This window comes from Pyxicephalus adspersus, chromosome 6, assembly GCF_032062135.1.
Source record: "Pyxicephalus adspersus chromosome 6, UCB_Pads_2.0, whole genome shotgun sequence".
NCBI classification, from domain to species: domain Eukaryota; kingdom Metazoa; phylum Chordata; class Amphibia; order Anura; family Pyxicephalidae; genus Pyxicephalus; species Pyxicephalus adspersus.
In genome coordinates, this window is record NC_092863.1 from 12,526,804 (window position 1) to 12,540,915 (window position 14,112).

At 39.0% G+C, this 14,112-nt stretch overlaps 1 protein-coding gene across 5 annotated transcripts; it reads right to left on the reverse strand.

Moving 5' to 3' along the window:
- Positions 1-1,036: 1,036 nt before the first annotated feature.
- RDM1 (RAD52 motif containing 1) lies at positions 1,037-13,135 on the reverse strand. Of its 5 annotated transcripts, none has more exons than XM_072414581.1 (7): positions 12,986-13,135; positions 9,595-9,774; positions 4,470-4,592; positions 4,120-4,282; positions 2,940-3,038; positions 2,140-2,228; positions 1,037-1,235 (listed from the first exon to the last, which is right to left on the reverse strand). In XM_072414581.1, exons 1-7 carry the CDS (start codon positions 13,082-13,084, stop codon positions 1,131-1,133), a joined length of 858 nt encoding a protein of 285 aa, XP_072270682.1. In that variant the 5' UTR covers positions 13,085-13,135; the 3' UTR covers positions 1,037-1,130. The 5 variants fall into 5 exon arrangements, with proteins under 5 accessions (XP_072270682.1, XP_072270683.1, XP_072270684.1 ...); XM_072414582.1 differs by lacking the exon at positions 12,986-13,135 and adding an exon at positions 12,667-12,848; XM_072414583.1 differs by lacking the exon at positions 12,986-13,135 and adding an exon at positions 12,651-12,804.
- Between the last annotated feature and the right edge of the window lie 977 nt (positions 13,136-14,112).

A 14,112-nucleotide genomic window follows, 5' to 3' on the forward strand; every position in this document is an offset into this window, starting at 1 on the left:
AAACAAAAAGGGCAGGGATGAAAAAACAAAAGGGGGAAGCACGGTGTAAAAACTTGTTTGTATTGCAGGGATGTAACCTCTGGCAGACAAGCAGCTGAAAAGCAAGCTGTTCAGGTGTCTGCAAGAAGGTAAGAGGCATCCCCACAATCTGTAAAGTAGAGCTTTGGGCTGAGGAGGGTTTTTCTGAGGAATTGAAGGCATTACAACCTTAGACAATGCAGAATTGTTTTGAGGGTCTAGATGGGGATAGTGTGGGAGTGAGGAGGAACATAAGGAACGCTTTTTAAAAAAGGAAACGAAAAATACTTAACATTTTGTTCCTTAGGTAAGTTGTCCGTCAAAGATCACGAGAATCAAAACTGGTGAAAAGATGTTTGAAATAAACACAAGATATCTTCACGTTAGGCTATGGCATTCTCCACTTTCAATGTGAAGACCAAAAGTACTAAACATATTTCTTTGAAGTAAAGGATAATAAATGTGTTGATATGTTTAAAAAGTTGTATTATGTTTTATGAAAATTATAAAAATAATCAATATTGGTGATACATTGAGCAAACTGACTGTTGTCATATTGTGGTAGGTTGATATTTCAAGTGCATATAGGTGTACATAGAACAACAAATTTAATGTTAACTCAGCCTTAGGTTGCTTCGGTTTTAACATTAGAGTAGCAGAAAAAAACTAAATTTTACAGTCTATTTTTGTAAGTTAGATCTAAACTCCAGGAAAAAGAACCAAATGCACAGATAAAATACACAAATGGGAGTTTTACCAATCAATCTCTTTATATTTCCCCCCATCACTTTCTGGAATTTAAACTCTGCCACACAGCACAGGTTGAATGTCAGGGTAGGAAACACTTTTCTTTTTTCTACAATCAGGTAACAATTACCAGTCTTGTCCCTCGCTCAGCCCATGGCAGAGAAAAACACTCTGATGAGCTACTTTCTATGTTGCATAGACTTTGCTAAATAGGAAGCAGTCAGATTTGTGTGGCCAAGTTTATCTTTGAAAACAAAGTCAAACAACAGAATTTAGAAAAATAAACATTACATTTATTATAGTTTTTTTTATAACAAAAATATTTACAGAAATCAGCTTCTCCGAATTTATTTACAAACATCCACTTATTCCCCATCTGCCAAGGTATCTTCGCAGAAACTGAGGTTTGCCAGCAGTTCTTCATCATTTTCATCTCCTGTGTCAAGGGGTGCCCAGGTAAAATCATTGACCTAGTAAGGGAACAAAGCAGAAATAGAACACAGGTGTATGGTCCCAGGCCAAGTTTAGACTGGTGTTTTTGGGCAGAGTCTAAGGCTATGTACACACGTCAGATGATTCTAGCCCAATAAAAATAAGTTGCATTTTTCTTGGGTGAGAATCTGACCAAGTGTACAGATATCATTCATGGATCTGTTCTGACAAATCCATGAGTGACCAATAGAAGGACCGTTATACCAATCAATGGAGAAGAGCACAACATGTACTGCTTGCTCATTCTCCCTCCTCCCATCCTCATAGAACAGAATGTGCGCTGTGTGTACAATGCTCGTTTCTTCATCTGTAACTATCTGAGGGTGGAAAGAATCATGAATGTTTGTATTCATTGACCAAATTTCACAAGTTTATTCAGCCCAATAATGCTGTGCAGCTCAACTGCTGCTATAGACTTGAATAGAATAACTTGCGCTTTTTGCAAGTGTTTTCAAGCTATGTAAATGCGTTTTCCAGTAGTTTGGAGTATAACAGCATGTACTGCAAAAAGGGCAAGCCAATGGTGAAAAAACACAAGTGCTGCTTTATATGTTGGTGCTACATAAATCCTGTTTAATAAAAATAATAACTGTAACCAACTGCATGAAGCAACTGGTTGCGAACACCTGTCAAAAGTGTTATTGAACGCTCAAGGACATCTAGTACTTAAGTGAGAATATGGGAGCTGTTAAAAGCATTGATGTTGACCATTTGTCTGAACTTAGCCTTACTCTCAAGATTTTTACATCAAGTTTTTATTTTTAATAAAGTTTTTTTTGGTTTTTAAATATTATGCACAGCTACTTTAGGTTCAACATAAGGTCAGCATAAAAAACAATAATATTAATGAAGGTAAAATGGTATATTGCATTTCTATTTTACCTGAATAAGTCCCTGCAGCTCTTCTTCAGTAATACAATCCACCGTGTCATCTTCATCAGGTACATATTCCGTTGCAACTTTCCCATTGTCTAAAAGCCAAATTCAAAGAACAGTGTCCACACAAATTTCTGTTCTAGATTTAGGAGACTTATTTTCACACTTTGCTGACTTACTAAGTCTAAAGTCTTGTACACGATAGATTTTAGTTACCCAACACCTGTTGTTGTGAAAAGAAGGCAGCGGGTGCCATCCACTCAACCTCCTCCCTTCCTTCTCCACGGAACAGAACAGCAATGTATTAATTTTACTGTATAGCAGTCCCAAATAAATTTTCCAAGTACCAACTACTCAGCTTATATAGCTTTAAAGAAGGAGTTCTGTGAAATCCAGATGTTGCTGCTTATGATTTAGAATTTGGCTAAAATTTAACATTAATACACTTGAAAGCTCACCTGCCGGAACAACCGTGTGTTCTAAAAACACAATATGTATCTATGCACACATCTATATATAAATTTATATTCCTGCCTGCTTCTATTGCACATGCTAAAACTGTTCAGAGACAGAAGGAGGATGAGAGCATATCCTATAGTCTTTATCATATGGTAAGTTGCTGAAATCACTTGTTTTTCATTTGTTCCTGTAAAATGCAGTTTGCTGATCAGTACTGTCTATCCAGAACTTTGACCAGATTTTTGGGATACCTTACCAAGATATGTCACAGATGCATAAAATGTATGATATGGAATGAATTATTCTTTCAGACAGGAAAGAATTGGAAACAAATGAACCAATCTTACCAAAAACTACCAATAAAATCTTCTTAAAAGCACTAGAGAGAGCCTTTTGAACAGCATATTTCTGAACTTTGGCATTCTTGGAAAGAAATTCTGCTGGGTCTGAAAACAAAACAAAAACAAAAACTTACATTTTACAAAATTTCTATAAGACTAGCTAGGTGTCACAAGCCTAACATTACCGGAGACACAGTATATGCTAATATAGGATGATGGCTCTTTTTGTGGATTAAGCGATTAGTGATTTGGAATTTTTGTATTGGCAGCAAATAGGATAACAGCAATGGCTAAATTGAACAATTCAAAATGGACATAAACTCATAATTTGGTTCCGGTTTGAATGACTAGCCATGGGTCAAGAGGACAGGCTAAGAGCAGTAATAGTAGCAAGAACCTTAAATATTAGCTGTCAAAAAGAGGTCACTAGTTCTGTGACCTACTGCGGCTTGGGTTTATCAGTTCACACTATGACTAATCTGATGCACACGACTCTGTGCACTATTTTTATTGGAAAAGCAAGTAAACAAATTTATTTTAATATTTTAGAGTACATATGGACTTTGTACAGCGCTGTGTAATGTGATGGCGCTATATAAATATATATTGTGTAATAATAATAATACTTATACCTTTAACAGTTGGGCCTACAGTATGCAAAAATGTAAAGAAATTAGGATCTGTATATGGCCACAGATAATGTCTTTGGTATCATCAGCATTTTCCAGCAGGTCTCCTCATGATTCTATTCCAGGCATAGTATTATGTATAGATTTTTGTACTATTGCAAGGTAAGCTACTTTAATCACACACACAATACACATTCAATATCTGGACCTGTCATTCTCCATTTTGCTTCACTACTTATTGAGCCAATGACCTGGAACAAGTATGTAGATCAGGAGTTCTGACCTCAGTAGTGGCATACTTGTTTCCAATCAGCTCAAGGGGAAGCAAAGAAAAAGGAGAAAAACAGACCTTTCAAGCAATGGCAGCTGCCACATTTTTATTCCACAGCGATCTTTAGGTAATTTTAGGCTATAGTAAAATAATAAACCGGGATTACAATTATTTTTTTTTAACATTGTGCGAATGTTTTATCTCTCAACAGTTCTCCAGGAAATGGGAGTCAAGAGATACTACTAAGGACAAATTGTTCAATTTACATTTTAACACAGATAAGTACCGTTCTGCTTTTCAATAACCTCTTCAGCAACACCAACTCCCCTGCTGCGTATTTCATGGTCATTAATGGTCACCTCAACTACACACAGGTATCTTAACTTTGCCGGTTCCTGGGCACTCGCTTCATCATCTGCTTCATCATCCAGACCAGAAATATTCTGAAGCTGTGAGGAAATATCAAGGTTAGATTTAATACACAATTGTGCTGGAAAGATTCAGATCACATGGCACACATTCAGACTCTGGCAATGAACATTTATTTGCATTAGAAAGCTTATCAATTACTATGAGCTAATTACTAAGTTAATAAAACTATATGTATATTTAACAGTAAACGTGCTAGTAACTTACTGCAATTATTTTTTTGCTCCACCCATTGAACCCCAAGTAATAGTTAGCTAGCTCTTGGCATTTGTTTCCATAAAGCTCAAGTGATTTGAACCGAAATGATTTCTTTTTATTGCACACCTGCACCTGTAAAATAGAGGAAAACATGCACATGTTTAAACTATGAAAGTGAGGTGGTTGACAGACCATAACTATATGCAAAACCATTTTAACACTTTAATGACCAGACATTTCCAAAACAAATTAAGTGTCAGTATGTATTTGTTATATAATAATGTTTCATTGTTTTTGATTATTTAAATATTGAACAAAAAAAAAAAATTAACAGCAAGCTTTTTCTTTTTATAGACAACATGCAATAGAACACCCTAGCAGCTGTCAATGACAGCTGTTTACAAAGATCACATGTATGTATGCCCATACACACTATAAACACTGATGGAACAATACAAATTCAGTATCCCCACGCATGAGCAGGATAAATAATTATATGACCATGGCTATCATTTAACAAAAATGTTTAACTAATGTGTTGCCTGTGTACTCTTTTTTATATTTTACAAAACATTTTGGAGTTTAAGTTGTGTCTGTGTGCATTTGGGTTTATGGCATTTTTTTTTTTTTTTTTAAGTATTATCTTGAATAACATTTGCTCAAATAACATGCAACCTGAAAACTGTATCTGGGGGTATTTAAGTTGGGATGCATGCACATGTCAAATTATTGTTGGACAAGATGAACGGTCGTGCTTGTCCTGGGCAAAAATCTGTGAATTTCAATAGAGGAGACACAAAAGGGTGCGGCTCGCTCGTCCTTCCCCACCTGATGTGATTTGTTTGTCTGTCACTGGATGCGATTGCAAAAGAAAGTTCCAATGACAGTTATGCTACACATGTACATTGCTTAACAATAAGGTTCAGGCTATAATGGAACTGCCCAAGTCTGCAACTGGACAATGAAGAGAGAAGCAACACAATAAGGAGCTCATTTCTCTGACATTCTGCTTTCTGCTCCAATCAGCACATGACCTGTATGCACTCTTTGTGCCACTTCTCTTTATCACACTTCAGCCCTGCTAACAGGGCTTTCTTTTATAATTTTTAAATGCATCTAACAAATCGACATATACAAAAAAAATTCCAGATAAGGTGTACAAAACCAGTATAAAAACATTTATTAAAATGTAGTTACATTTTGACATTGAGGTATACAAAATACAATGGAGAAATAAGTTATGGTTGTATACATCTTTATGTACAAGAAAAACATATAGCCAACGAGTAATCCACATAGATGTTCTGGTTAGTGATATATGGGCATTGATTGTGCCAAGATTTTTTTCAAAATGAAACACTTTGAAAAAATAAAAGGAAAAGAAAGAATAAAGAAAGAAAGAAAAGGAGAAAGAGGAACACGAAAAACGACGGGGAGGGGGGGGGGACAATGGGTACGGGGAGAGATCTTAAAAAATCTTGGGTTGGTAAGCGAAGTAGCTGTATATACTCAGAAAAACATTTAAATTCTTCCCAATAAAACCAAGCGCCTGGTGTGATGACTGATCCCCTGATTTCATTAATTCTTCTAATCATTGTATGTTGTTTACCCTGATAACCCACTGTCTGAGCGTAGGCGGAGTAGAGCCTTTACACAATGGTGGAATACATGCTTTAGCTGCGTTCAGTAAATGGCGCAGCAGGGAGCATTTATATCGTTTCCTTGACATTGCGGACACATGAAGCAGGGCAAGCTCCGGTTTCTCTAGAACACAAACATTCTGTCAATTTACTAATAAACCCTGCAACACCCGCCCAAAAGGTGGCAAACTGGGCAATTCCAAAAAAATGTGCAGTAAAGTACCTGTGTGTTTACCGCACCTCCAGCAAACCGAACTCGTATGTGGATACATTTTGGCCAACACCTCTGGAGTTCTGTACCACCTGGTAAGTAGTTTGCGATTGGTCTCTTGATACTTGTCACTTATTGAAGCCTTATGTTCATAATGTAATATAACGTCTATTTGTTCACTCGTAAAAGTAATATTATTGTCCCTCTCCCATGGGGTGGCATTTGAGTTTAGTTGTATTTTATATGTATAGGCAAACACTCCCCTCAAGGGGTTACCTGCTTCAAACAGGTTCTTCAAAGGGGTAAGAGATCATTGAAAATTCTGTTTGAGTGGGAGCGAGGACATTAATGTTGAAATTGTATCCTCCTCCAAGCATCTAGACAGGGAAGGAAATGGTTTTTCCTGTACCTGTCCTATTGAACTCCAGTCCAGGGCTGCAGGAAATGCACAGCGCAATAAATTCCTTGCTCAATCAATTTCTTGAAAACTATATCGTTCCTACTAGTGGAGAACTTGGGATGACCAAGTATAGGAGACAGAGGACAAGGAAAAGTCTCAATACCCTTTGCTACAGAAAAACTTCGCTACTACTTTTAGTATCTCCCGTCAAAGGGTGACGACGAAAAATGCCAGTTTTCTGGCGGAGACCAGGCAGCAGTACATAACTGGAGAAGAGACACCTTACCCATTCCAACCTTACCAATCTACAGCCTTGTGATAAAGCACAGGGCCTGAAAGCGCTACACCCCCTTTATCTTTCGGGAGTCAAAGGAGAGATTTGCTAAGCCTGGGGATGTCAGTGTTCCATATGAACCACAAAAATTCAGACCAAAATTTTTGTAACAAGTGAGGAGGTACGTAGACCGGCAGAGTTTGTAGCAAATATAAGAGTTTGGGCATAATATTCATTTTTAAAATATTGCAATGCCTAAACCAAGAAAAAGCTTGTTGCCCCCAACCTTGAAGATACCTACGTATAGTGTTAAGGAGTTGCAGAAAAATTAGATCAACAATAAGATTGGTTGGGATAGTGGATCCCAAATAATGGAGGGAGCCCCGAGCCCACTTGAATGGAAAAGAAAGGGAGAAAATACTTCTCGTGGCTGAAGGTAAATTAACATCCAAAACTTCTGATTTCTGAAGGTTGATTTTATAGTTGGAAAATAGGGCATACTGGCGGAGCTCCTTTAGAAGATTGGGGATAGTTACCTGCGGAGAAGTTATATAAAAGTCAAGGTTATCCGCATACGTAGTGTCTTTGTGTTCCGTTTTGATTGGTACAGGTTGATATACCTATAAAAGTAAGGACCTGTCACATATAGGCTACGCAACCAAATGCCTTCTAGGCATCAGCCGAGAAGATTGGTGTAGAGAATTTGGTTTGCGATAGCGTGATGGCTTCCTTATATAAAACCCACTTTGATCCTAATGAATGGGTGAGTTGAGCAAGAAACCATTTGTATTCTGGACCAGGGGCCTTCCCAGTAGGTGCTTCTGTTAGTGACGCTTGCAATTCAGCTGAACTAATAGGAGCATCCAAGACCGGCATAGCTTCCTCGGGCACCGTGGGAAGAGCCAATGAACACAAATATTCCTGCAAAACTTTGATCACAAAAGCAGGGCGGGGGTGTTTCAGGGTTTTCTTTAAGATTATATAGTTTACAGTATAAGTCCCTGAAGGAGTTAGCTATGTCTTGGAAAGAGTGTAGCTCTCCTAACTTGTATTGCGCATGGTAATGCCCATTGGATTTGGGAGGGTTAAGATCAGAAATAATGAAGGGAAATCAGGGCATGATTTGAAAAAATTAATTGTACCAATCTCAGAAGAATGCATGAGGGGGGAGTGTCTCGTGCTTTACTAAGAAAAAATCTTTGCATGAGTAAATTATGTACTGGGGAATAAAAGGTGTAACCACGCTCCGTGGGGGGATGTATTTGGAGATTTTTTAGCTGCCATATAGGGGAGTAAGGAAAGTGTGATGGCCCCCTTGACACATCATGGGCCAGGTCCAGTACAAAATTAAAATCACCTCCTACCGCCAATGTACCTTCGGCCAATTCCTCCAAGTAGGATTTCTGATTGGTATTGGGAAAGTGGAGGTTAACCAGGGTTAACAGTTGAGATTGAATCTTGGCCTTATTTAGGAGGTATCTCCCATTGGGGTTGGCCTGTACAGCGACATGAGTCCAGGGAAGGGATTTGTCAATCAAATCCCTTGGACATGGAATCAGGGAAAGAGCCATGGTAAGCCGTCGTTTTTTTTTTGTTAACAATGGTATTTTATTGTGGTGAAAATGAGTTTCTTGAATGCAATTTGGCATCTTAAACGACTAAGTGCATTCAGAACTACAGAGAGCTTGGTTGGAGAATTGGGACCTTTGGCATTAATAGATGAGAGTTTAAGCCCCATAGAGGCCCACAATACAGGTAGCAGCTGCACGCACCAATTTTGCAAAATATAGGGAGGGATTTCCTGGATAGGAGATGGGAAGGATAGGGCTAGGAAATACGGGATAAATATAAAGGAGAAAAAAAAAAAAAAAGAAAAAAAAAAAAAATCCCCTGACCAACTCCCGGGTTCTTTAGGGTTTACTAAAAAGTAAATATCAAGCTACCTTTCCTGTAAGGAAAAGAGTTATATGCAATGTGAGTCACTGCTCACCTATACTATGATATTACAAAAAAAGAGATACCGTGTCATCCACTTGAATAAATGGGCAGGGAGCATCCAGGAACCCTCCAGAGACCTCCCCTCCCGAACAGCGATACCAAACAAAAGAAACATTTAGCAGGTTTTATCCCAGCCACCATTGCATAGATAAAGCAAGTATAAACAATCAAATATGGATCTATTAACAGCTAAGAGGGCTTCTGGCTGAGTCAAATCCAGGTACCTACATTGCTTGCTTTAAAATAGAATATAATAAAATAGGTAATAATGATCACAAAGCTGCATTATTTGTGCGCCTTACATCTGCGTATAGTTTAACTTCTGCAAATCTTCCAGATCACAAAAGAACACACACACAGATACAATCATTTTGAAACCACATTGCACATGCCATCCACACTGTAGGAATTAAGTCTCAACAACTGGTAACAACAACTGGTAAAAAAAAGTCAACAAAATTAGGTAGATTTGGTATAAAACAACTTAAAACTGGAATTCTTTTATATTTTGAAATGAGATAAAAGTAAATTTACATTCCTATTGCACATAATTTACTCAATGAAGTGCTAACCTGACACCACAATCTTTTATGAGTAAATCAAATATTTACCTTCAGAGGAGAGTCCTGAAACAAAGACTTCTTGTCACATGCTGCTTGGGCTTTCTTAGCACTTTGTGATGAGAAATATTTAATAACTGCATAATAACCAGGATCAGCAACACCAGCGTTTGGGAAAAGCTTCATAGAGTACAGAGGCCCAAACTGAGAAAAAACCTCCACCAAGGAGAACTGTAGATACACAAGTAAATGTAAGAACACATTACTACCATAACAGGAATATACAGAATAGAAAAAAAATATGCTTTATATAATATATAAAAAATATAAAATTGTGATTCATGTATAATTAAAAGTTGCCCTTTAAATAACTACCTCTTTTCCTCCAGCTCTTATAAATTCCATCCACAACCCTACTATGGTTTTTATGATATTTGAGATATATTTTGTCTTTAATAGTTTATCTTTTACGCTTGTGTACTTGTTGTTTCTAATTTTGAAAAGGAATAAAAATATAATTAAAAAAATATATATATTCTTTTAACAATTCTAACAGATCTAAAGAATCTGGCCAATTTAGAAGCATGCAACCACCACTAGAAACTCTCCTGGTCTGTGCTGGGTAGGGGAACGAGGCAACTTAAAGCAAAATTATAAAAAATTGTATAAATACTGAATAAGTGTATTAAAGAACAGCTGTCCTGTAAATAATCCTGTTTGAATGGCCACACTTCACAACCAGTGCTGTTGGCTTTCATGGATCCACTCCGATGCTTTGTGGTTCCCTCGAGTGGAGGTAGAAAGTGCAGCCATGAAATTTGGAAAACCTTTGGTGGTAGACTAATTCTACCACTGAACGATGTGAACATTCACAGATTAAATAGATAGAACATTCCACTTTAAAAATTTGCGATCAGTCAGGTCTTTATTGCACAAAGGGACACGTAATTTCCCTTCTGCAATAAAACATTCTTACCTGCCTGATCACATTCTTCATCTCTCAAAAATTGCATAGAAAGCCGGGATACCCGCGGCATCCCATGGCCTGCCCAAACAGCCAGCGCTTGGTCAAAGATAGAAAATAGAAGAAAAAAAGAAGATGGTGGCACCTGCAATGGAAAAGGGTGAGTTTATTCCAAAAAAAATGTATTCAGGCAGGTAAAGTTTTTTTTATTGGAGAAGAGACATCACCCTTTCCTTCTAAAAAGTAAAAATTCTGGTTATTTATTTTTTAAGTGCAACACCCTCTTTTTAATAAATTGGAGTACAAAGTCTCCCGGGATACTTACGTTACGTATCCGGAGGCTCTTGGGTGTTTCTTCTGCACATGCCCGAGCATCTCGGGAATGCACAGAAGAAGCCTTTTTGTGAAAAGTTTTTTCCAACCTACGTCACCCAATCTCGCGCCTGGGTTGGGTGATGTAGGAAAAAGAACCCGGAAGAAGAGGCAAAGATGGTGGTACCCGCTGTGCCGACTCAGAGGCAGATACCAGGACGACACAGGTCCCTATGGAAGACACCTCCGGATCGACTGACTGCGCTGCGAGATTGAAGTGAATTCTTTTTTTTTGGCGTTTTTCAATTTACTTCCTCTTTAATGCAAGTTACTAAAAATAGAGTTTAGTTCTGCTTTCAACAAGCTTAGCATTTAAAGCATAATTCCAGCAAATACTTTTTATTCTTTTTAGGACAAAGTGGGGATGAGCATGCTCTTGAGCTTCTGTTTTATAGCCATCTGAAAGTCTTGAAACTCCCCAATGGGGACACAGACACAACACATTATTTAAGACAGCAAGGTAAAGAAGCAACTACTAAATTTTTTTTTTTTTTTTGCTATTGCGGTTTGCATAATCCTTTCCTGATGACAACACACCTAACCTATTTCTTGTGGTGTGATCACAAGGACAGGGAATGAGGGGAGAATATCTTCCAAACTGACAAATGTCTATCATTCTATCTAAATAAACAAAACATATTCAGCACATCTTATTGGACAACATCGCTGCATGTCATAGTCTCCTCTGCTGCAGTTCCTGCCTGACCCATCGTTATAGAGATGGGTAGGTGTTTTGTAGTCCAGAAGAAGAGACCTCAGGGCTGACAACACTTCTTAGGATCTCAACAAAATAAAAGCAGTGTTGTCAGCTTAAACAGAACCAGGAGCTCACTGGGTTCCTGACAGATCAACAGATAGCTTTCTGCAACTGCCCAGACATTAAAAAAATGAATTTGAAGTGCCTTAACTACTAATAGCATTTTGGTAATTTTGTAGATGGGGGATGATAGATAACGAGCCCTTCCATTTGTATGAAATCTGTGTGCGGAAATACATTGGAATGTGACCGGTGACCTGGGTCAGTGGTGCTCAACACACGTACAAGGAAATTTACCCGATAACCAATGTTTATCCACCATGGGGGAACCCTTGAAATAACCTTCAGGTCCCTGGGGAACCCCTTACCTCACATTACATTAGCATGGTGGTCAGTAGGATGAATGCCTCTTACATTGCTGGCCAGTGGGAAGAATGTCATCCTTACAGATAGCCAAAAAGATCATTGGTGTCCCCGAGAGGCACAAACTGCTGATTGCTCAAGGAACCCCTAATAACCTCGGGAGGAACCGGCATGGATATATCCATTGTTGTGTTATAATAAAAAAGGGAGACATAGCCACTTCACACAGCACATTGCAATGCACTTTAGCACGTAGACGTATCACACCCCTCAATCAGCAATACAAAAATAAACATTTGCAGGGTAAGAATGCAAAAAGACTCAACTTCTTGCATTAAATAATAATATGAAATAATAACAAAGGTTGCAGCAATAACATCACCTGGAAGTAGACAAGTTACAGTTTTTTTTGTATTTTCCAGGCCTGATAAGGATAAACACAAAGCACAGGTACCCTGTACACATCATTTCTGGTGTTATTATGCCATTTATGATGCTGCACACTTACAGTACTGGTATTTATTATTATAAAGATATCACTGAAATACATTGTCAGTGCATTCACTTTTTTAACCACATTTATATATTACAACCCCATACACAGGGGACCTACAGCCTCATATCAATGCAGGTGTACAATACTCAACTCACCACAGGTCACACACACCTGTCCTGTGCGCGGGAACGCGCTTACCACAGCCATGACGCGCGCTTTCCTTTAATGGAGAGGCGCTTACCACGGCAATATCACGCGCAGTCCTTTATCGGGGACACGCTTTTACCAGTCATGGCACGCGCGGTTCTCTATCGGGGACGCGCTTTTACGAGTCATGGCACGCGCGGTCCTTTATCGGGGACGCGGTTTTACCACAGTCATGGCACGCACTTTTCCTTTATCGAGGACGCGCATACACCTAGGCCCGCCCAAGGCTACGACAAAACCCGCTAATTCCGAAACCCGCTAGGGCACCCCTTTCGTGACTCACATATATCTCCCCCTCGGAGAGCTGGGTCGTAATGTTCCACACAAACACGACTTTATTGTTTTCTGTAGGGACTGTAAAGGTTAAAACCTCCGGCTCCATTTCACTTCACTCATAGACGCCGCCAAACACAGGCACCGCCCAATGACTATTTCAGCCAGTGAACAAGCAGCAGGTCGGGTCAGGTGACACACAGTTGTAGCGGACTGTTAAAGTATCGCAGGGCGGAGCTACAGATGAGGAAGAGTATGGAGTGGGCGGGGTTTATCTAGAAGGTATGCTAATAAGAGAGCTCATGGAGGCTTTCATGATGTTTGTGCTGCTCACTTAGAACAGGAATAGTGATGAGGATTGTGATCATTTTTTGACTATTATTGTGCTTTTGCAAAGTCTGGGATTTAAAACAGCCACAGTATTTTCAGGATGCTTGCCCAGTTCTTGTACATGTATCTTCTGAAGAAGAAAGGGTGATGGTTTGTTAGAATAAGGTTTAGGCGATATTGGTGGTAAAATCAGCAAAACGTGGGCCCAAGAAGACCCAGGACATGGGCAAAAGGGGAGCAGAGTAGGCGGTAACAGTGGGGTGCCATTATGACATATGCAGTGTCTCAGGTTAGCAATCCGACCTTTGCAGTGCTGGGTTCCAGGTTCAAACCCCGGTCAGGACACTATCTGCATGGAGTTTGTAGGTTCTCCCCATTTATGTGGGTTTCCTCCCACATCCCCCCCAAAAAAAACATGCAGTTAGGTTAGGGGTTTTGCTCCCCCCCAAAATAGGCCTTAGACTGTATTAGACATATGACTGAGGTAGGGATATTAGATTGTGAGCTCCTTTGAGGGACAGCTAGTAACATGACTAAGGACTTTGTGCAGCGCTGCATAATACGATGGTGCTATACAAATACTGAATAAAAAAAAAAATCCAGGGGGATTTGACCAAACTTTGTGGTCAATACAAGAATGTTTGGCGATGAAGATGGCACAACCTGGAGAAGAACCAGGACATTGACTTTTGTTTGTTTCATATTTTGCAAACACTACTAGAAATGGTTTACTTAGAAGTCACTCTGAGATCACAACTACAGGTCAAGAATTTGGAATGATCACAGAAGCATCTCACAGCAATTGGA

What these genes read in the sequence shown, in the direction of transcription:
- RDM1 (XM_072414581.1), bottom strand. Translation starts at nt 13,084, where the DNA reads ATGGAGCCGGAGGTTTTAACCTTTACAGTCCCTACAGAAAACAATAAA. An exon ending in GGAGCAAAAAAATAATTGCA is followed by an intron (nt 4,283 to 4,469) that starts GTAAGTTACTAG and finishes ATTTCCTCACAG; the next exon opens with CTTCAGAATATTTCTGGTCT. An exon ending in GATTTTATTGGTAGTTTTTG is followed by an intron (nt 2,229 to 2,939) that starts GTAAGATTGGTT and finishes TTTGGCTTTTAG; the next exon opens with ACAATGGGAAAGTTGCAACG.